Source organism: Salvelinus fontinalis, chromosome 8 (assembly GCF_029448725.1).
Source record: "Salvelinus fontinalis isolate EN_2023a chromosome 8, ASM2944872v1, whole genome shotgun sequence".
NCBI classification, from domain to species: Eukaryota; Metazoa; Chordata; class Actinopteri; order Salmoniformes; family Salmonidae; genus Salvelinus; species Salvelinus fontinalis.
In genome coordinates this window covers 12,989,440-13,013,869 of record NC_074672.1, presented here as the reverse complement: position 1 = coordinate 13,013,869, position 24,430 = coordinate 12,989,440, and the positions used below count along the sequence as shown (strand labels likewise).

Below are 24,430 nucleotides of genomic sequence, written 5' to 3'. Positions count from 1 at the left end.
GTAACATTTGCATAAACTGGATGACCTGGAAAATGTCATGAGGTTCGAAGTTGAACTTAATGCCCGATTACACAAATTAAACTTTAAAACTCCTGGTCATGTTGTCTTTGCATTCCTCCAAGCTAAGAGAGACAGACAGCGAGAGCGAGACAGGAAAGAAAGAGACTCAAGAGAGAGGGACTGAGAAAGAGAGAAATATAAAGACAGAGAAAGAGAGAGGAGTAGGGCAGCTGGTGCTGAGGCCCTGTATTGATTATGACTTTCAAAGTGGCACACAAGTGCACAACAAAAACTAAAATTCACAAACAAAAAGCAAAACAACAGAAGTGTAGGATTAAGGAATGGGTCATAAATCATCCTGCAACATTGCTTTAAATTATGTAAAGTTTTTATTAGTAGTATAAACTCAAATGAAGTAGATTACCAATTAAATGATGGTGTTGCAATTGCACTGCAACTAATGTACACACAGCCTACATGATGGTTCATAACAGCAAAGCTATTCGGAATAATCACTGAACGATAATTGAGGAAAATTGTTTGCTATAATTATGTTGTAAATATAAATAGGTTTCAAGCAAAGTGTTTTAAAATGTTTAATTAGACTTAATAAATGACAGAGTCATTTTGAAATATTTCATTTAGTTCCAATCTTAGTCAACTGCAGAGAGCGGGGTCAAAGCATCCTGGTGCAAATATAGCTTCTACCTGTCCATCCTTCACCTGTTTCACGTGACATCAAACATCAATCTTTGTACAAAACAACAAAAATTAGCAGATAATTATCTATTCACCATCGAACTTCATCTTAATACATTCTGTTAAAAAAAATAATTAAATTATATAACACAATATTGATATGAGAATACATTGTTCAGAATAAAAAAAAAATTTAAACACTGTGGTTGTAGTTTCTATTCCTACAAAAATGCAAGTAACCATATTACATATCTCCAATCACTCAGGAAATATAGCATACATGTCCCATGTGTGCCTCAATACTTACTTAAAGAAATGTGCAACATTGTCAAAAGCATCCAGATACCATGGAGATTGGTCACGTCTTAGGTTTTATGTAGGACTGGGACTTTAGGTACAGGATCATGTGATTTCCTGGAAGAAGCCGCCCTGGCCTCCCTCCTCTGCCCCTTAGTGGCCTCTGCTGGGCTATGTTTCCAGGAAAGGGGCCTGCTGGACAGGCTGTGAGAGAGCCCTACACAGGGAGAGATCGGCTCATTGAGAAAAACAAAAACACAGAGGGGAGGTGGGAAGACTCTCCCTCCTTACAGAAGGCTGCTGGCGCCATGACAGGAAAAAGTTCCCGCCGCCACAATGCAAAGAGAACATGTCTGTCTGCTCTGGCCCTCTTTCTTAAAAGGTCACAGACCTTCCAGTCTGGAATATGCTTAACTCTTATACCAGTGATTGCTACAGGAAATGTAATGACACAATTGTTCATACCAGCATAAGAATTCCAAAACTCAACAACATTAGCTGTGAATGGGAACTTGATGCATACAGAAAGGTAGCAATTGCATATGGAAGCAATAAAGAAGACATGAGGTTAAATAAACTCATCATGGTGGATCTACAGATAAAACACTATAGTGATACATTTTCACAATATGTTAAAGTTCATGGCATTCCATGTTTGTTGTTGTAGACTACAGTACTGGTACTTTTCAAACATTACCCTCAGTTTGAATCCACAGTGTCTCCCTGTGGCGGAGTTGAGGATTGCTAGACACATACATTATGAAACCATTTTTCCATGGTAGATCTCATTGACCACAACATAAAAAATGGGAGCATTTATTTGCATTTTTTAACAATTTCAGGATGTAATTAATTCACTGAGTAAATAGATAATTGACATTTACAGTGTACAGTACCATTTCACAATCCTTTTCTAAATTCCTCACAAATCAAAGTTCTAATATGATCATTAATATGGCAATTATCTTAAAATTCAATACATACAAAAGTGAAATAATTAATGAAATGTACCATAATAAATGTTATTTACTTAATGCATATTCCTTAAATAACAATTGTCATAAAGGCAAATATCATTACAAAACATTAGTCATTTCAAAATTGTAAACAAATTTTACAATCTGTACAGTAGCACCTTCAAATATCCCAAGGCATCTCCCATAGCCTCACACACAAACACACATGCAGGAAGGAACCATGCTCAGGAGTCAAACTCTGGCTGCTGCTCTATCAGAACTGTGGTGTCGTCCCTGGCCCTGCAGGTGACATCCAGACAGGACACACCTAGCGCTATCAGACATAACCACGTCTAGAGGGAGAGAGAGAGAGATGGGGAGAGTGGTGTGAGAGAGCCAGTACAACGTATAATCATTCTACTGCCAGGACCGCATTCCTACACATACAACTGTCCTCACACAAAGTTTGTTAAAAGTTTAAAGGCCCAGTGGAGTCAAAAATGTGATTTGCCTATGTTTTATATATATTTTCACACTATAAGGTTGGAATAATACTATGAAAATTATGATAATTCCCTTTAAGAGCTGTATGAAAAGACTGCCTGAAATTTCAGCCTGTTGTAGTTGGTTGGAGTTTTGGCCTGCCTGGTGATATCACGAGGCGGTACATTAGTTAATAGATCAATAAGAAAGAGAAATCCAAACCTCTCTCCCAATACAGCTAGTTTTCCATTTCCCCCTCCCCACTCAGACTACTCCCAGACAGTCATAGCAAAATTCTTGCTCGAGAAATTGCTCTCTGCTAAGAAGCTATTTTTGCTTAGTTTTGACAATTTCAATTGAAAACAATCACGGTAAGGTACTTACTTGGCACCCAGAAATGATTTGATGTTGAGATAAAAACAGCTGCATTGGACCTTTAATAACTAACTCAGTGGTTGAAGATAAAAGCGGTCCTCTAAATAACACTTTTGGTTTGGTATGCTTCGCAAAGACATGGAAACATGACCACACAAAAAACTATATAAAGAAAACAGCATTAATTTTAAAATAATAATACTTACCAGGTAACCCACAAATCCCAAATATGCTATGCAGAGAAAAGCAGCCAACACGTACAGCCACACACTGTTCAGAGAGGTCACATAGATGACTACAAAGTACATGTTGATACAACACACCAACAAGATCACAACTCCTCCCCCAATCTTCCAAAATCTGAAAGGAGAATGGCAACAGTAACAGAAGTCAGTTGCATAAAAAATAAACTTGTCATCTTCTCATATTATCGTATGTTACGTAAAATGTAATGTAGCTCAAATGTTATAGTTCTCACTATAATTGTGGTATACTTACAATCCATTGGCAAATTCACTCATGAGGGAGGATAAACTGGTGAAAGTGAGGATGGGAATCAAAGCAAACGGCAGCTGTGAGTGGGAGAGAAAGAAAGCAGCCATGAGAAGGGGTCCCACTTGAAGTTGACAATCCCCAATAGATCAACCAACTACTCTGCTGAAATGCAATAGCATGCCTGTGGTTAGGGTTAGGGTCGACCTGGGGTGTGGACATGAAGTTAGGTTAGATTTAGGGTTAGGATTGTGGTTGAGGCTAGGTTTACGGTTGAACCAGGATGTGGACATGAAGCTAGGGTTGGGGTTAGGGTTGTGGTTAAGGATAGGTTTAGGGTTGAACCGGGATGTCAATGTGAAGCTAGGGTTAGGGTTGTGTGTTAGGGTTGAACCGGGATGTGGACATTAAACATGTGTTAAGGTTAGCGGATTTGCATGCAATGTCGTCTGACCTGACTCACCCGGTTAAATAAAGGTGAAACAAATAAATAACCTGCATGCTCTGCAGCACGTTCAAGAAGTCGTTCATGCCCGTCAGGTGGGTGACGTCCTGGAAGATGGCCACCAACAGGGTGGGCGTGATGGCGATGGAACGGGTCAGCAACACCCGGGAGAAACGGGACCAGCGCAGGTTCAAAAATCCCTGTAGGGACGGAATGGGTTCAAGATCTGTGACTTTCATTGAGCTAATGTAGGGTTTTATATGATGTCTGTGGTGTGTTTGTGATGACAGAGCTGAGCCACTGTTGTTTTAACTTTTTACCATCACAAACACACCACAGCCTATCTGACTGATATCCTCTAGTCAGAGAGACAGCTAAAGCAATTAGCAGATGAAAAAAAAACTAATTGATCCAGGGGTTGACTCTAAGTCGATCTCATCTCTCAATTCAATTGACCTTGAATGAATGAATGAGTTCTTGCACACACCTCCATGACAAACTGTCCTGAGTAGGTCCCGGTCATGGTTGAACTCTGACCTGCTGCCAGGATTCCCACAGCCCAGATATATAGTGCTGCAGGGCCGAAAATACAGCCCAGAACCACTCCCTGTAATGATGGAGGTAACATTCGGTGTTGTGTCAGGAAAACACCTAGCCCAACAGCAGAGTCATAAACAAGACCTGGGAGTATGGTAATGCAAGACTAGATATACTGAACAAAAATATAAACGCAACAACTTCAAAGATTTTACAGAGTTACAGTTAATATAAGGAATTCAATTCAAATAAATGTATTAGACCCTAATATAAGGATTTCACATGACTGGGCATAGGCCCACTCACTTGGGAGTCAGGTCCACCCACTGGGGAGCCAGGCCTAACCAATCAGAATGAGTTTTCCCCACAAAAGGGCTTTATTACAGACATAAATACTCCTCAGCAGCAAACAATTCCGCAGGTGAAGAAGCCGGATGTGGAGGTCCTGGGCTGGCATGGTTACACTTGGTCTGCGGTTGTGAAACCGGTTGGACATAATGCCAAATTCTCTAAAACGACGTTGGACATTCCTGCAGTCAGCATGCCAATTGCAAACTCCCTCAAAACTTGATACATCTGTGGCATTGTGTTGTGTGACAAAACTGCACATTTTAGAGTGGCCTTTTATTGTCCCCAGCACAAGGTGCACCTGTGTAATGATCATGCTCTTTAATCAGTTTCATGATATGCCACACCGGTCAGGTGGATGGATTATCTTGGCAAAGGAGAAATGCTCACTACCAGGGATGTAAACAAATTTGTGCACAAAATGTGAGAGAAATAAGCTTTTTGTGCATATGGAACATTTCTAGGATCTTTTATTTCAGCTGATAAATGGGACCAACACTTTACAAGCTGCGTTTATATTTTGTTCGGTATAATTTCCTATGATCATTGTTTTGCCAAATACTGTCACCCAGCACAACAGATCTGGGACCAAGCTAGAATAACAGGGGAAAAAACAAAATGGTGGCATTCAGCCTGAGGATGAAAGTGCAGCCTTACGCCTTTGTAGATGTCCACCTGCAGTGTCTCATTATTCATGGGGAACAGATCTAGGTGAAGAATACCAGTTGCATTACAGATGTCATGCTGAAATGAAGAGCAATAAGACATGTTGTTAAGAACAACAAGAACAACACAGTGGCTTAGCAGCAACTCATTGTTCATGTATTGTACAATCCAATGATTAGTTCCTTAGTTCCATACAGAGTAGCTACATACGCACCACTTCAATGTTTGTGCGTCCATAGACAGCCTCAGCGAAGACAGCCACCACAAATACGTTGATGAGGAAAGAGAGGAAGAGTGCAATGGTCGACTCAATGAAGAAGTATTTGTTGGCCTCCTTGAGCTCCTTCTTACTGGAACGATCAATCTGTCTAGACTGAGCATTGTCCAACAGAATCAAACTTAGACAGAAAGGAATTCCACAATCACTACCATTCTACGGTCATCAATGGACACACTACAACAGTTTCTTGATTGTCAATATCTCCACTAAATCATTATTACAGTATAAAACATTGCAAGACTATACAACAGTGATAGTGTAATTGTGATTGAGCGGAAAAATATTGAATATGATTCTAAAATAGAGCCACTGTGGTCATGGCTACCTTGACGAGGGCAGAGTGCAGGTAGATGTTGTGGGGCATTATGACAGCCCCTACGATGCCCACAGCCTGCTCCAGCTGCACAGGACCACAGCCTTCACAGTACGGCATAAACATCCCCTGGAGCAGCTCCCCCTGGTCCGGACGCACCGTCACATACTGGGAGGAAAAGAGGTCAGAGGTCACCACAACCTTCATCTACATTAGACCATCACATATTGAGAGAGACAATGCTAGTCCACTCAGAGAGTACAGGTATCACTGCTACAAGGCAGGCAGCGTACGTGTACAGGGTACATCCACGATCCCTATTCCTCCACAAAAGAATTGAAAGGATAGTCAAGCCTTGTGTACCTCATATCCAAAGGTGATGGCCATGATTGTAATAAGGACCCCAAAAAAGGCCTCAAGTTTCCTCAGACCATACTTGTCCAGGAAGAGGAACACAAATGTGTCGATGATGGTGATGAGAACACCCCCCCACAAAGGTATCCTGTAGACACAGGACGTAATGAATCATTTAGGGTACCAATAGCACTATACTCCCTATTCTGTAATAGCCTACAGTCCAGTACTGTCGTCTACCTGCCAGAGGAGAGGAGGTTGAATGCAATGGCACAACCTATGACCTCCTGCATGTCTGAACCTATGATGGCCAGCTCCACCATCAACCACAGGATAATGCGTGGCACCTAGGCAGAAGAGAAATACATGAATTGAACAACATTCTGAATCATTTGACGTCCAATACAAAGCAACAGTTGTAGACTAGTACAAAAAAGTAATTTATGATGAGCAACTGTATTAAAGGCTGTGGAAGAATTTGATTTAGTTCATTCAATATTGGTCGGGTTTCTCAGAGAGTGTGAGCGACAAAAAGGGAGACTCACGGTGGGGTACTGGCGGTTGCAGACTTCTGCCAGGTGCATCCCAGTGACCACACCCAGTCTGGCTGCCAGCCTCTGCAACAGCAGACCAATGACGGTGGCTCCCAGAAGAACCCACAACAACTGGATACATGGGAGGAGAACAGAGATGTCATCCATCTATGATACAAACGTTTCTAATCATAATGCAACATTTTTCTGAATTTGTTCTTTAAAGGCAGATTTCCCTGACCCAGATTAAGTCTACTCCTCTGACCAAAAATGATGCAGAACAGCTAGTCAAATACGTCAGCTATAATCTTGACCTGAACCCCCCCCCCCCCCGCCCAAAATGTGATCATATTACTCCAGTGCTAGCTCTCTCTCTCTGTGTAGTCATGTGTTGCTGCCTTGCTATGTAGTTGTCTTAGGTCTCTCTTTATGTAGTGTTGTCTCTCTTGTTGTGATGTGTGTTTCCTCCTATATTTATATTGTATTTTATTTTTATTTTTTTTATCCCAGGCCCCGGTCTCCACAGTAGGCCTTTTGATAGGCCGTCATTGTAAATAAGAATTTGTTCTTAACTGACTTGCCTCGTTAAATAAAAGGTTAAATAAAATTTTAAAAGGCTTTATTAAATTAATTACATTTAAATTTGCCTAGTGTAAATTTCACTTTTTGAAGAGGGATTTTCCATTGAGCTTGCTTTTTAGTCCAGGAATATGCTTAATCTGGTCTGTGAAACTAGGCTTTTGAGTTTGAATAGAACGTTGAACCTTCATGTACCTTGAATCCTGCTTTAGCACCTGACTGCAGGTCTGACTCTATATTTCCTGGGTCTAGGTAGGCGATGCTCATCAGGAACCCTGGTCCTGTGAAGGCCCATAGCTTACGGAAACTGAACCACATCTAAACCAGGAGGGAGGAATAAGGCTTTAAACATTTATTGCTCCAAAACAACATTTTCAAAATGTAAAGTATATATTATGATGCACTTTTGAGGCCCTTTGCTCCACTATGAGCTAAAAGTAATACATCAACGTCAAGTAAGCCAAGTCTATTCACTGTGAACAGACCAGCAAATCATAGTACGATTGAGATTCTAAGAGAGACAGTCTGAGACCTTTCTCTATCATACCTGATTGTCATCATCTGGAATGGGGACCTTATGGTGAAAATAGGTACTAGATACATCAGTTCCCCCATTCTGGCCCTCTGGAAAGACAGAGGGGGCTCCTCGCTGTGTCTGTGTGGTCTCAACTGCTTCCCCCTGTGCCATGTCTTCTGAAATAAGAGACACGGTGAGATACACTCATTAACATAGCTGAACAACTCAGTCAAACCAGTTCAGGCTATTGCATCAGGTCACAGAACGTGCACAATTTTATTTTACAACTGCACAACTTTTACAGCGCAGTAATGTCATCAAGGAAGTATTACATTTGGTTCCTTCCTGCCAGTACAGCTGAGTAGGCAAGTATGAACTCAGTGGCGCCTATAGTAAACTGTATAATGGCTGAAATCCAACCATGCTGTTTGCAATAAATATAATCCCGTCATATAGATTTGATTGCAAGAACAAACACAGTACAACATTGACAAGCACAAGCCGATCTGAAAGTTATTTGAGCCAGCAGGAAAGTACTTTTATAACAACACTCAACTTTGACTGGCTGTTTCAGTAGCAGTCCAAAGGACACAACTCAAAAGTTTGCTTGCTGTGTGATAGACAGTACCAGTCAAAAGTTTGGACACACCTACTCATTCATGGGTTTTTCTTTATTTTTTACATTGTAGAATAATAGTGAAGACACCAAAACTATGAAATAACACATATGGAATCATGTAGTCACCAAAAAAAAGTGTTAAACAAACCAAAATATATTTTAGATTCTTCAAAAGTAGCCACCCTTTGCCTTGATGACAGCTTTGCACACTCTTGGCATTCTCTCAACCAGCTTCATGAGGAATGCTTTTCCAACAGTCTTGAAGGAGTTCCCACATATGCTGAAAACTTTTTGTCTGCTTTTCCTTCACTCCGCAGTCAAACTTATCCCAAACCATCTCAATTATGTTGAGGTTGGGGGACTGTGAAGGCCAGGTCATCTGATGCAGCACTCCATCACTCTCTCAAATAGCCCTACACAGCCTGGAGGTGTGTTTTGGGTCATTGTCCTGTTGAAAAACAAATGGTAGTCCCACTAAGTGCAAACCAGATGGGATGCGTATCGCTGCAGAATGCTGTGGTAGCCATACTGGTTAAGTGTGTCTTGAATTCAAAATAAATCACAGACAGTGTCACCAGCAAAGCACACCCACACCTCCTCCTTCTTGGCCCCAGCAAGTCTCTTCTTATTGGTGTCCTTTAGTAGTGGTCTCTTTGCAGCAATTCAACCATGAAGGCCTGACTCATGTGTCTGTTACTTGAACTCTGTGAAGCATTTATTTGGGCTGCAATCTGAGGTACAATTAACTCTAATGAACTTATCCTCTGCAGCAGAGGTAACTCTGGGTCTTCCTTTCCTGTGGTGGTCCTCATGAGAGCCAGTTTCATCACAGCGCTTAATGGTTTTTGCAACTGCACTTGAAGAAACTTTCAAAGTTCTTGAAATTTTACAGACCTTCATGTCTTAAAGTAATGATGGACTGTCGTTTCTCTTTGCTTATTTGAGCTGTTCTTGCCATAATATGGACTTGGTCTTTTACCAAATAGGGCTATCTTCTGTATAGGGCTATCTTCTGTATACTACCTTGTCACAACACAACTGATTGGCTCAAACGCTTTAAGAAGGAAAGAAATTCCACAAATTAACATTTAACAAGGCAGACCTGCTAATTGAAATGTATTCCAGATAACTACCTCATGAAGCTGGTTGAGAGAATGCCAAAAATGTGCAAAGCTGTCATCAAGGCAAAGGGTGGCTACTTTGAAGAATCTCAAATTTAAAATATATTTTGATTTGTTTGACACTTTTTTGGTTACGACATGATTCCATGTGTTATTTCATAGTTTTGATGTCTTCACTATTATTCTACAATGTAGAAAATAGTAAAAATAAAGAAAAATCCTTGAATGAGTAGGTGTGTCCAAACTTTTGACTGGTACTGTATATCTCAAAAACTGGACTGTAAGCAAGCAAAGTAAGTTTATTTTCTGTAACATGTAGCCTACTTACACTGTACGGTTTCTGAGATGTGTGTGCATGACAAACCGACCTCTGTGCAACCCGACTTCTTTTGGACTGCCATTGACACAACCAGTCAATGTAACAGAAATGAAGCGGTTTCTTCTCTGCTGCTCCTACCATAGAATACACTTTATACTGTTCTAATTCTATGGCTCCCTTACCTTCTCCATGCGTTGGCTCCTGGTCTGTAGGAATACTGGGAGGTAGTGAGGAGATGTGGATGTTCTCAGGATGGGGGGTTCTGTCTGAAAAAAGTAACACACAGAGTTATAATTTAGGGTAGATTATGGTGTGGTAGGCTACACTCAAACCATTTTCACAAAAAGTATACTAGCCTAATGTACACAAAACTAATCCAACCCATGCAAAGAGAACTGGGACTTCCCACATAGGCCTACTGTAAATTACAGGGTTTAGCTGAAAAATGCCACCCACAAAACAATTGGACTGACTGAGTCAAATAAAAACCATTAACCTTTTTTTACTTGATTAACAATTCATCAAATTATGATAACAATGAGTAAATATTGCCCTCAAACATGGTCACAATGTATTTTTTTTATTTTTCTTTATACTTCATGCACTGAATAAGGAAAGATCAAAAGAAGCATGCATTGAACATAACCATAAGCACATTTTCTGTACAGTACTCTTCATATATTTAAAAAAAAGTCCATCTATGTAACATATCAAATAGTGCCGATAAGGTCTGACACATGTCACCCTCGCAGCTGAAATAATTGATTTCTTCCCCCTAGCGCTGAGATATTTAAGCTCTACTGTCACTTTACCTGTCGTCAGGAAAGATAACATTTTTGATGAACTGAAGCGCTTCATCCTTGTCTTCTTCAAAGCCAAAAGGTAGGCTACCTGCCCATTAATTAATAGCTCCTCAAAGACGGCATTGGTTTGAGCATGCAGGTGCAGTAAGGTATTCAGGTAAATAATATGACTTCCTGTTTTGGAATAGCCTACTGTGTGTGGCAGTTGATGCTGCGTTCATATCATGTCGGACCCGGAGTGATCGGAGGGAACAACTTATCTACCTCGGAGGAACGACATGGGGAGGATCTCAATGGTATATTCCTCGCGTCCTCTCTCTCTTCTCGCCTAGTTCTCAAACCTTCTCCTCAAATGGGTTTTGAGAACGAGGCGAGAGGACCCAAAGAGTATGCAATTGAGATTCTCCCATGTCACGACAAGTGCTAAGAGCTCGGTAGGAACACAACAACCATTTTATTTTATTTTATAATATACATTTTATTTTATTTATATATTTTTTTTACCCATTTTTCTGGTATCCAATTGGTACAGTCATGGCCAAAAGTTTTGAGAATGACACAAATATTAATTTTCACAAAGTCCGCTGCTTCAGTTTGTATGATGGCAATTTGCATATATTCCAGAATGTTATGAAAAGTGATCGGCTGAATTGCAATTAATTGCAAAGTCCCTCTTTGCCATGCAAATGAACTGATCCCCAGAAAACATTTCCACTGCATTTCAACCCTGCCACATAAGGACCAGCTGACATCATGTCAGTGATTCTCTCGTTAACACAGGTCATTGCTTTGCACAAAAAGTGCTTCACAGGCAAGGATATTGCTGCCAGTAAGATTGCACCTAAATCAACCATTTATCGGATCATCAAGAACTTCAAAGAGAGCGGTTCAATTGTTGTGAAGAAGGCTTCAGAAATAAAGAAAGTCCAGCAAGCGCCAGGACCGTCTCCTAAAGTTGATTCAGCTGCAGGATCGGGGCACCACAGTACAGAGCTTGCTCAGGAATAGCAGCAGGCAGGTGTGATTGCATCTGCACGCACAGTGAGGCGAGGACTTTTGGAGGATGGCCTGGTCTCAAGAAAGACAGCAAAGAAGCCACTTCTCTCCAGGAAAAACATCAGGGACAGACTGATATTCTGCAAAAGGTACAAAAGGATTGGACTGCTGAGGACTGGGGTAAAGTCATTTTCTCTGATGAATCCCCTTTCCGATTGTTTGGGGCATCTGGAAAAAAAACTTGTCCGGAGAAGACAAGGTGAGCGCTACCATCAGTCCTGTGTCATGCCAACAGTAAAGCATCCTGAGACCATTCATATGTGGAGTTGCTTCTCAGCCAAGGGAGTGGGCTTACTCACAATTTTGCCTAAGAACACAGAACATGAATAAAGAATGGTACCAACACATCCTCCGAGAGCAACTTCTCCCAACCATCCAGGAACAGTTTGGTGACGAACAATGCCTTTTCCAGCATTATGGAGCACCTTGCCATAAGGCAAAAGTGAACTCTAAGTGGCTCGGGGAACAAAACATCAATTTTTGGTTCCATGGCCAGACTCCCCAGACCTTAATTCCATTGAGAACTTGTGGTCAATCCTCAAGAGGCGGATGGACAAACAAAAACCCACAAATTCGGACAAACTCCAAGCATTGATTATGCAAGAATGTGCTGTCATCGGTTAGGATGTGGCCCCAGAAGTTAATTGACAGCATCCCAGGGCGGATTGCAGAGGTCTTCAAAAAGAAGGGTCAACACTGCAAATATTGACTCTTCGCATCAACTTCATGTAATTGTCAATAAAAGCCTTTGACACTTATGAAATGCTTGTAGTTATACTTCCGTATTCCATAGTAACAAAAATATCTAATGACACTGAAGCAGCAAACTTTGTGGAAATTAATATTTGTGTCATTCTCAAAACTTTTGGCCACGACTGTAGTTACAATCTTGTCCCATCGCTACCGAAACACAACCCAGCCAAGCCGCACTGCTTCTTGACACAACGCCCGCTTAACCCGGAAGCCAGCTGCACCAGGAGGAAACCCCGTACACCTGGCGACCATGTCGTGCATTGCGCTGCCGCAGCCGGCCGCGACCGGCCCACCACAGGAGTCGCTAGTGCGCGATGGGACAGGAACATCCCTGCCGGCCAAGCCAGTCGCGACCGGCTGTGACAGAGCCTGGACTCAAACCAGGATCTCTAGTGGCACAGTTGGCACTGTGATGCAGTGCCTTAGACCACTGCGCCACTCGGGAGGCCCCCCCAAAAACCATTCTAACCATTGACAGTCAAAATGGCCCTTCAAATATGGGATCCTTGGGACGTCCCCACCCCCCATTGAAGTTGGGTTACGGTTAGGGTTAGGTAAGGGTTATGGTTAAAGGGGCTACATCCATTTTTGGACTTCTTAATTTATGAAATTGTACCCATTAAAGAATATAACTTATAAATGCCTCATGCCCACCTGCCACAGCAGGCACTGCCAGTACTCAATTACAGTTGCTACTGTGGGTCTCTCTACTCTGGAACTCTCTACTCTCTACTCTGGAACTCTCTACTCTGGAACTCTCTACTCTCTACTATGGAACCATACTCTCTACTCTGGAGCAAATATACACTGCTCAAAAAAATAAAGGGAACACTTAAACAACACAATGTAACTCCAAGTCAATCACACTTCTGTGAAATCAAACTGTCCACTTAGGAAGCAACACTGATTGACAATAAATTTCACATGCTGTTGTGCAAATGGAATAGACAAAAGGTGGAAATTATAGGCAATTAGCAAGACACCCCCAAAACAGGAGTGATTCTGCAGGTGGTGACCACAGACCACTTCTCAGTTCCTATGCTTCCTGGCTGATGTTTTGGTCACTTTTGAATGCTGGCGGTGCTCTCACTCTAGTGGTAGCATGAGACGGAGTCTACAACCCACACAAGTGGCTCAGGTAGTGCAGTTCATCCAGGATGGCACACCAATGCGAGCTGTGGCAAAAAGGTTTGCTGTGTCTGTCAGCGTAGTGTCCAGAGCATGGAGGCGCTACCAGGAGACAGGCCAGTACATCAGGAGACGTGGAGGAGGCCGTAGGAGGGCAACAACCCAGCAGCAGGACCGCTACCTCCGCCTTTGTGCAAGGAGGTGCACTGCCAGCGCCCTGCAAAATGACCTCCAGCAGGCCACAAATGTGCATGTGTCAGCATATGGTCTCACAAGGGGTCTGAGGATCTCATCTCGGTACCTAATGGCAGTCAGGCTACCTCTGGCGAGCACATGGAGGGCTGTGCGGCCCCACAAAGAAATGCCACCCCACACCATGACTGACCCATCGCCAAACCGGTCATGCTGGAAGATGTTGCAGGCAGCAGAACGTTCTCCACGGCGTCTCCAGACTCTGTCACGTCTGTCACATGTGCTCATGTGCTCAGTGTGAACCTGCTTTCATCTGTGAAGAGCACAGGGCGCCAGTGGCGAATTTGCCAATCTTGGTGTTCTCTGGTAAATGCCAAACGTCCTGCACGGTGTTGGGCTGTAAGCACAACCCCCACCGGTGGACGTCGGGCCCTCATACCACCCTCATGGAGTCTGTTTCTGACCGTTTGAGCAGACACATGCACATTTGTGGCCTGCTGGAGGTCATTTTGCAGGGCTCTGGCAGTGCTCCTCCTTGTCCTCCTTGCACAAAGGCGGAGGTAGCGGTCCTGCTGCTGGGTTGTTGCCCTCCTACGGCCTCCTCCACGTCTCCTGATGTACTGGCCTGTCTTCTGGTAGCGCCTCCATGCTCTGGAAACTACGCTGACAGACACAGCAAATCTTTTTGCCACAGCTCGCATTGATGTGCCATCCTGGATGAACTGCACTACCTGAGCCACTTGTGTGGGTTGTAGACTCCGTCTCATGCTACCACTAGAGTGAGAGCACCGCCAGCATTCAAAAGCGACCAAAACATCAGCCAGGAAGCATAGGAACTGAGAAGTGGTCTTTGGTCACCACCTGCAGAATCACTCATTTTTTGGGGGTGTCTTGCTAATTGCCTATAATTTCCACCTTTTGTCTATTCCATTTGCACAACAGCATGTGAAATTTATTGTCAATCAGTGTTGCTTCCTAAGTGGATAGTTTGATTTCACAGAAGTGTGATTGACTTGGAGTTACATTGTGTTGTTTAAGTGTTCCCTTTATTTTTTTGAGCAGTGTATATACAGTTTATTGCCAAAAAACACTCAACAACTTCAAAAATAGACTCTGAACTGTCCAATGAACCAAACTAATTAAAGAATCCCACAGTACCCAAACACACTCTCTGTTCTAAGCTGACATATGGAATTGTTTTAAGATGGTCATACCATGGATCATTTAGCTATTTGATTTACAATTTTAGGACCACTTCAGGTAAATAGATGATCTGGCCTTTACTACTATAGCCCATAGAAATGCATGAATAACACATAAATGGCAAAAAAGACAGTCAGGAAATATATCATAAGAAATAAAGTTTTGAAGTATCTGTCCTATATCTTTAAGATATAAGACAACACAGAAGAAGAAAAAAAATACGTAAATTATATATACAGTACCAGGCAAAAGTTTGGACACCCCTACTCATTCCAGGGTTTTTACTATTTTCTACATTGTAGAATAATAGTGGAGACATCAAAACTATGAAATAACACATATGGAATCATGTAGTAACCAAACAAAAGTGTTAAACAAACAAAAATATGTTTTATATTTTAGATTCTTAAAAAATAGCCACCCTTTGCTTTGATGACAGCTTTGCACACTTGACATTTTCTCAACCAGTTTCATGAGGAATGCTTTTCCTCATTTGGACGCTACAAACAGAAGTTGGCACATCGACGGTACCGACTTCAGATGCGTTTAGTAGAGTGGATTGAGATGCAGCCCACACGAAGAAAAAAAAACATATCTCTAGCTTAAGCTGGTGGATTTTGATGGGGATTTTCTTATTATGTTACTTAGATTACCGCACCGGTGTGTCAAACGACTCTAGGGGGTTTTAAGGAACGTTTTTCAACAGAATCGGCAGAATGAATACACCCCTGATAACCTGCACACACAGTTGGCTTTCATAGCAGCCACATACAAACAGCATCATCACTTTGCTCATTGTATAATACCTTTTCGCATCTAATAAGTATTGGAATTTTAACATATTGTCCCATGTGCATTGTGTAATTTATCCATGGTCCCTAACTAGCCCCTAACTACCACAAGCATTACAATCGGGTCACGTGCACCTGCACTCCATATTGATGATCACTTGTGTGCTGCCAGCTGTGGGCAGGATTGAAACAAACCCAACCTTCATTTATGTTGTAATGCAGCCATGACAATAAGTCTCACAAAACTCAGTTTTGGACGAGACTGACTTTATAACCAAAATTATCCTATTTAAACTTTGTAGTCAATTTTGACAGTAGAATAAATGTTTCTGACTCATATTGATCCCACATAGGCTGTTTTCTCAATGAGAAGTTGTTTGTTAAGGGCAGTTGCTCTTTAAAGTTACTGCCTACTGACACGACCATGGCAACTCAACTGTAAAGAAAAATGCAAGTGTCCTCATAACAGCGCAACACAATTCCAAAGATGACAGATAAAAATCTACATAGCTACAAATAAATTGTTTCTCCAATTTCATAATGGGCAGTTTTTTACAAATAGTTACATAGAATGTTAGTCAGTTCTACCACCTCAACATTGCTAATTTAAACAGGGTTAAATATAATGTAGTAAAGTTCAGCTTCAGTCCAGAGGTGGGCTATGTGTCACTGTCAGAAGATATGTGCTTCAGTCAGAAAAACATTCTCTCATCTTTTCAGTCTCAGCTAGCTAGCCAGCCATCTATTTACAGAAACGAAACCCATCAAATACACTCGCTGGAAATAAACACTTTTCCTACTATCATGATTTATATCAACATCCATCCTTATATCAACAAGCTTGCCCATTTGAAAATGCTTGCTAGAGCTTTACTATGTTCTGCATTTGATATGTTCTGCATCTTTAAAAAGCCCCAGCTCTTGCTGGCAATACAACAAGTCCATTGTGTAGGTCTGCCTGTATTGTGTGCCTCTCCTAAGGCACATGTTATGCAGCATCACTGCACGCTGCTTTGCCCGGTTCCTTAAAACCCCCTAGAGTCGTTTGACACACCGGTGCGGTAATCTAAGTAACATAATAAGAAAATCCCCATCAAAATCCACCAGCTTAAGCTAGAGATATGTTTTTTTTTTTGTTCAGTCAGAAAAACATTCTCTCATCTTTTCAGTCTCAGCTAGCTAGCCAGCCATCTATTTACAGAAACGAAACCCATCAAATACACTCGCTGGAAATAAACACTTTCCTACTATCATGATTTATATCAACATCCTTAGCTTGCCCATTTACTAAAAGTACTGTTAAATAACTCTGACTGACACCCAATAGCTTAAGGATGCTGAGCGCTAACGCTAGCCTATTTTGTATTTATTATGAATCCTCATTACTCTTCCTTGGGTCTAGAAAAATTAAGTGAGTTATATAAAAAAAAAATTAAACAGATTTTACAACACATTAAGTGTGTACCCTCAGGTCACTATTCTACTACCACATATCTACAACAAAAAATCTGTGTATGTGTGTGTATAGTGCGTATGTTATCGTGTGTGTGTGTGTCTGTGTCTGTGTCTCTTCACAGTCCCTGCTGTTCCATAATGTGTATTTGTATCTGTTTTTTAGATCTGATTTCCCTGCTTGCATGAGTTACTTGATGTGGAATAGAGTTCCATGTAGTCATAGCTCTGTGTAGTACTGTGCACCTCCCATAATCTGTTCTGGACTTCGGGACTATGAAGAGATCTCTGGTGGCATGTATTGTGGGGTATGCATGGGTATCATGGGTACGCCTTTCCTTACAGTTCTCTGCTGTCAATGACTGGAACGAATTGCAAAAATCTCTGAAGCAGGAGTCTTATATCTTCCTCTCTAACTTTAAGCATCAGCTGTTAGAACAGCTTACAGATCACTGTACCTGTACACAGCCAATCTGTAAATAGCACATACAACTACCTCATCCCCATATTATTTCTTACCCTCTTGCTCTTTTGCAGCCCAGTATCTCTACTTGCACATCATCATCTGCACAACTATCACTCCAGTGTTAATGCTAAATTGTAATTATTTCGCCTCTATGGCCTATTTATTGCTTACCTCCCTACTCTTCTACATTTGCACACACTGTACATAGATTTTTCTATTTTTTTTCTATTGTGTTATTGACTTTACGTTTGTTTATGTGTAACTGTGTTGTTTTTGTCCCACTACTTTGCTTTATCTTGGCCAGGTCACAGTTGTAAATTAGAACTTGTTCTCAACTGGCCTACCTGGTTAAATAAAGGTGAAATAAAAAAATAAAAATCTGAGCTGTGTCTTAGTAGTTTAAACAGACAGCTCGGTGCATTCAACATGTCAATACTTCTCACAAATACAAGTAGTGATGAAATAAATCTCTCCTCTACTTTGAGCCAGGAGAGATTGACATGCATATGATTAATGTTAGCTATCTGTTTACATTTACGGGCCATCTATGCTGCCCTGTTCTGGGCCAATTGTAATTTTCCTAAGTCACTCTGTGTGGCACTTGACCACACGACTGGACAGTAGTCCAGGAGTTACAAAACTAGGACCTGTAGGACCTGCCTCGTTGATAGCACTGTTAAGGCAGAGCAGCGCTTTATAATGGACACACCTCTCCCCATTTTAGCCACTTTACAATTCAGACTTACTCCAAGCAGTTTAGTCTCCTCAATTTGTTCCATTTCTACATTATTCATTTCAAGATTAATTCAGGGTTTAGTGAATGATTTGTCAAAAATGCAATGCTTTTAGTTTTGGAAAAATGTAGGACTAACTTATTTCTTGCCACCCATTATGAAACTGTATGCAGCTCTTTGTTAAGTGTTGGGTGATTTCACTTGCTGTGGTAGCTGGTGTGTATAGTGTTGAGTCATCAGCATAGATAGACTTTACTCAGAGCCAGGTCATTAGTAAATATTGAAAAAAAGGGGCCTAGACCGCTGCCCTGGGAAATCCCTGACTCGACCTGGATTATGTTGGAGAGGCTTCCATTAAAGAACACCCCCAGTGTTCTGTTAGACAGGCAACTCTCAATCCACAATATAGCAGGGGATGTAAAGCCCTAACACATACGTTTTTATGATCAATTTCTCTCAGCCAATCAGCCATTTGTGTACGTGACATACATTTGAAATGCCCTTCCCTTAAAGCGTGCTGAAAATCGATTGTTTTTTAAAAAATCGCTTCGGTACTATTTCCACAAGTACGTGGTACATTTTCACAACTCTTGGTACAAAGCTTCAAACTTGTCACACTTTTTACATTTAAGTCATTTAGCAGACGCTCTTATCCAGAGGGACTTACAAATTGGTGCATTCACCTTATGACATCCAGTGGAACAGCCACTTGTAACGCAGCCAGTCTTTCATTAAAAACCTGTCATTGTACATTAAATCACCACACAACCATTTATTCAAAATGTATGCTTACTGTGAAATGTAATGAGAACATTGGTTTAATCACCAAAACACAACAATATGTTTTCAATATAGTCGTTTTAACTACCAGTTAATCCAATTGCAAACAATGCAAGATACTAGTTTCAAATCGCCCTTAGAAATTCTGAAAGTAATATGTTACAGTACTGTAAATTACAGTAGATCACATTATGCAATACACTTACATTACCCAACAATTTACTGAAAATCTATAATTTCAATTGTATCTATCCAATGTGTAATCAATGAAGACATCCTCTACAATCATTCATGCAATTATATCTGAAAAATAAAGCATTTTCTTGTTAGGTGTACTGACTAATGAAATGTCAAATTAAATTAATTAAAATAAAACATTTAGCACACATTCATTTGCATCAAGCCTGTCTTGAGCATTTGGCCATAAATTCTCATCCACATCACAGTAAAAGGCCTCATCATTCATGCACTATGGGAAAAACCTTTTGGCATGGCGAATCTAATCTTCATTGAAGTCATCGCATGCCTCATCCATGGCCATAAGGAAGGTGGTACTCTCATGGGGATGTCGATCGTACACCTTCCATCTCCATGCTGAAAGGAGAGTATCGGAGCAGGTATAGGGTCACTAACCGGGTATGGGCCCACACAATGACATAGGTGACCCCGTCACCTTGACAGGCCTGCTCAATTTCACTGAGAAACATAATGAGGTGTGCAGCGTTGCAGGATCCAAGTAATGCCCTACATCCTACCACACCATCTTCAGAGATAGCGGTGCACATGGAGATGTTTCCCCCACATTGGGCGGTCGCCAGTTGGCCAATGAGGTTTTCACCCACAGCTCTGAGTTTTGGCCAGGTTGAAGCCCGCTTCATCAATAAAGATATACTTGTGACGGCTCACAGCAGCATCAAGCACAATCACCCACAAAAAATATATTTTGGTTAGTTATTTTTACAGTATAGTTCCAATATGATATTGTGAAGTATCATGTGCATTAATAGGAACAGTGATACAGTATATAGTGCTGTACCTGAACATACTCGGCCTGCAGTTGTTTCACCCGGTCGTTGTTTCTCTCAAAAGGCACCAGGTAAATGTGTTTCATAGATACCTGGTGCCTCTTCAAAAGGCAGGTGATTGTTGGTAGGCTGATGGATGCCACATTGGCAAAGGTGTCATCGTTCTCCTCAATGGCCTGCTTTATTTTGGACAGCCGAATGTTATTCCTGGCCCTCACCATTTCCACCACTGCAGGTCGGTCAGCACACGGCCACCACCATTGGGTCTTCTGTCAATTCTGAGGGTAGAACATAGTATACTTTCAATAGATCATACTGTATGAATATTGTAAAATGTGTTGTGAATTTACATGCATTACAATATGTTATTTACTGTAAATGTAATGGTAAAGCATACTGCATATCCTGCAGACTTACCAGTTTTCTTGCCTAAATGTTCTCATGATCGAATTGACAGTTGATCATTTCAGATTGGGGTGAACTAGTCTGGCAGCCTCTGCCATGGTAAGGCCTCAGTTTCCCACATGGTCAACGACGATGGCCCGGACTTCATTAGACACAACAGTTCCCTGCAGTCTGCCTCCCTCTCTCTGATGCCCACCTCGTTGATGTGGCCCATGCCCACCTCGTTGATGTGGCCCATGCCCACCTCGTTGATGTGGCCCATGCCCACCTCGTTGATGTGGCCCATGCCCACCTCGTTGATGTGGCCCATGCCCACCTCGTTGATGTCTTTGATGGGGCCCACCTCTCTGACGGGGCCCTTGTCCACAAGCTCTTTGATTTCTTCCTCTCACTCGCTGTCTATCCTGCTCCATGTTGAAAGAAATTGCAAGTCTTCACCCACACCATTTTATAGTGACTAATTGTGGTTACCACTATGTGAAATCAATTAGCAATAATGTCATTATGTATGGTTATCATGTATCATACATGTTTCAACTTTACAAACACACGTTTTATTTCTGTAGTTCTCAAAAGCCATATATAGTAGACCGACCAGTTTAAAATCTATAAGTTTACCAAACGGTTAAGTTAACCATTAAGCGGTTGGATTAAGTGATGGTCAAATGTATTTAAACAAATGAGAAGAGAATCATATGAACAGTATTGTGAGCATTGCATTGTGACAGGCAATGACTTTATATGAAATGTATTTTTAGATGAAACACTGATTAGGTTTGGTGAAAAAGTTACTGTTTGATTGTGTGTTGCACTTAGTTAATTCAAAAGGTGCTTAAAGTTCTGAAAGAAAATGCCTTTTTGATGATCTGTTTTGAATTTTTTATTAAGAGTTGTGAAATTTTAACAAACTTGCGAAAATAGTACCAAAGCAATAAAAAAAACAGTAATTTGATTACTGTGAAATAGCATTGCATCTTGTCAAACACAATTTTGGGTTGGTAACAGGCTGATTACTTGCTCAAACAGCTGACCAAAGGGTGCTTTGCTATTCTTGGGTCTATTAGCATTGGCCAACCCTTATGCTGAGGGAGACTAGCCACAGGTTTGTGCAGGGTTAGTGGTAGCTAACTCTTTTGCTGCACTTTGACTTTGTCTGTTCTGCCCTCTCCACCTCATTCACTGCTGCCTCAATCTGCTAAACCTGCTCGTTTGTTTTGCCACTTTCGGGAAGAAGTTCAGAATATCCACATTTGTTCTGTGCATTGCTGCAGACTGACCTAGTGACATGGGTTTTGCAGAGTGATGACATTGACATCTATGCTGTAGGGGGAGGGGGGGGGGGGGGGTCAAGGGACTTGAGCGGTCCACTGCGTTGTGAAATCTCAACTAATCACAGCAGGCATGGCGTCACTCCAGGGGCTTCTTGCAGTACTTACTACTGCCTAGTGCAGTATATTGTATTGTTTACACGTGGCAACGACCTGGGTCCAGAAATCATACCAGAGTTTCTTAGTCATAATAAATAGTTGGAGGGGTGTTCACATGCATTTTTCCCAGTAGGAAGGTGGTATTTACAGGTTCCCGACATGAAGTGAATACGGCATAAAGTAGTATTGGGCATTCCGGGGCCATACTTGCAAACATTATGCTGTGTTCCTAACCAAGTGGGAATGTGCTATTTACCACATACCATACAACTAGAAAAAATCCACTTGAATGCCCTTCCAACTCGTAACTACTAGTGGGAAACTGGTCTGTCATCTCTGACTTCTCCCACATGCTGATCTCTATCACCTACACCTTTTTTGGTACTACAGGCGTCCACAATATTAGACAATAGAAAACTATGTAGAAAAGAGTACAAATAAAGAAAACCCTGGAATGAGTGTGTCCAAGCTTTTGACTGGTACTGTGTATATATATATATATATACACACACACACTTTTTTTACACATATTTAACCCAATATTTTGTTGGGCATAAAACTACAGTACCTCCATATCGACATTCGTTGGCATTCGGACTGGTCCGTGACACTTGTGGGGGTCGTAGAGCCAAACACCTTCGTGTTCTTGAGTCTCATCTTCCCATAATAGTTTTAGGCCAAACCGTTCAGGCGCTACAGACGCTTTCGTGAGAAGACCGGTTTTCGGAATGTCGTATGGTCTGACAAACACCGCTGTAGCAAGGCCACCGTCCAAAGCATATGTGGAAGGCCGACATAGGCGGATGCGATGTGCTTTTACGGGGGGGCACAATCTGCGTCAATTACGTGGAGTTGGCACTCTACACAGACAGCTCAAACACACTTGAACTAGTTGTTTTGATCGTCAAAACGTGCCGTTGGATTTCTATTAAAACCTCTCTCAAATCAACTATTTCAACGATTTTAATTGGCTGAACCGAATATAATCTCGGCCAGCTGGGCAGGTTAGCACAGGGCAAAGTCAAGGGGCTAGGGTTCCGTTGTAGAAGCACGGTTTCGACTGCTACTACAGTTTTGCATTGGTACTGCAGTGTAACTGACGCCCGGCCCAGAAATACCATTTCCATAGACGGCCATTTGAACATTCCTAATAAGACACATTAGTCATCACGTTTGTGCACAAAACATCCATTGAATGAGGCCGAGTTTTTCACAATCACTCACAGCGGAAGATATCAACATTCTATATTCATCCAATGTCTACCATGTTTTTGAATGACATCTTCATAGCTGCTTCCTGTGCGTACTGCGTGCTAGTGCGCATGTAATGTTGGTCTGATTAACTGGACGCAACCCGGATATAGATGGTCCATGATTAAAATCTGCATATACGAATTTGAGTAAATTACCTTGAGAACAGTCAAATAAAAACCATGAAAAATAACAAATTTCTAATGTACAGCCTAAAAGTTTGCCTACCATTATGTCAGACAGTGAAATGTGAGTTCAAACACATTTTACCTGACGAAATTAGATCGCCTGCAAGTATTTATATTTTTGTAGACACTGGGGAACTGTAGCGTACAGAATGAGGCTCTCCTCACTACCAATTGTTCCTGCAGTGAGGAATTACCATCTTCAGATAACGTTTTATACCATATCTACAGATAATCGTTGTCGGGAGCTCAAAAAGCAGTAGTAGTATCAGCAGCAGAGTTTCTAAACCATCTTTGGTAGCAGTATGCAAATAAGGGAGTCAAATTCCCGAAGTTCACCAAAAAGATCCGTTCAGAAAGAGCCGTTCGTTCGCGAACGACCCATCTCTGAATTGAATGGACTAAACTGTAATGTAGGTTTGCAGTTGCACCTTATTGCAATATACAGTATCCAGGCTCTTCGTGTTTGAGCCATTGGAGGTGAGAGGGGGCAACGTTTGATATAAATGTGCAATATTTATATCACGTTACCTGGCTGACTTTGGCCTAGGACTAGAGCCGTCGAGGTAGTCAATAATGTATGGCATTGGGGCGCCATCTACAGCATCATAATTCATTACACCTGTTCTGTAATGCATTATCCAGAGACAAGGTGATTAGTTCTCTAGGTGGCGACAATTAGCCACAACACAACCTGGTGCACTTCCATAATGTAGCAGAGTGTACAGAATAACAGGCCTTTGACACAGACAGGACAATATTCCAAAGTCCATAAATGTCCACCTTATGTGATTCTGTTGATCAACAATGAAAGCAAAACGTCTAGAAATTTGAATGTAAAGCAGA

General features: G+C 41.5%; 1 protein-coding gene across 7 annotated transcripts; it reads right to left on the bottom strand.

Annotated features, from left to right (window-relative positions):
* Window positions 1–376: 376 nt before the first annotated feature.
* LOC129860598 (natural resistance-associated macrophage protein 2-like) lies at window positions 377–24,418 on the bottom strand. Of its 7 annotated transcripts, none has more exons than XM_055931150.1 (18): window positions 22,717–24,418; window positions 20,734–21,128; window positions 20,047–20,594; window positions 19,774–19,885; window positions 10,116–10,199; window positions 7,905–8,050; window positions 7,553–7,675; window positions 6,791–6,910; window positions 6,486–6,592; window positions 6,255–6,393; window positions 5,904–6,059; window positions 5,513–5,671; window positions 5,290–5,376; window positions 4,235–4,354; window positions 3,798–3,947; window positions 3,309–3,382; window positions 3,017–3,170; window positions 377–2,305 (listed from the first exon to the last, which is right to left on the bottom strand). In XM_055931150.1, the coding sequence occupies exons 3-18, from the start codon at window positions 20,167–20,169 to the stop codon at window positions 2,198–2,200; spliced, it is 1,962 nt and encodes a 653-aa protein (XP_055787125.1). In that variant the 5' UTR covers window positions 20,170–20,594; window positions 20,734–21,128; window positions 22,717–24,418; the 3' UTR covers window positions 377–2,197. The 7 variants fall into 7 exon arrangements, 6 of the variants coding, with proteins under 6 accessions (XP_055787125.1, XP_055787124.1, XP_055787127.1 ...); XM_055931149.1 differs by having other exon boundaries at window positions 20,734–21,125; XM_055931152.1 differs by having other exon boundaries at window positions 7,905–8,047; window positions 20,734–21,125.
* Between the last annotated feature and the right edge of the window lie 12 nt (window positions 24,419–24,430).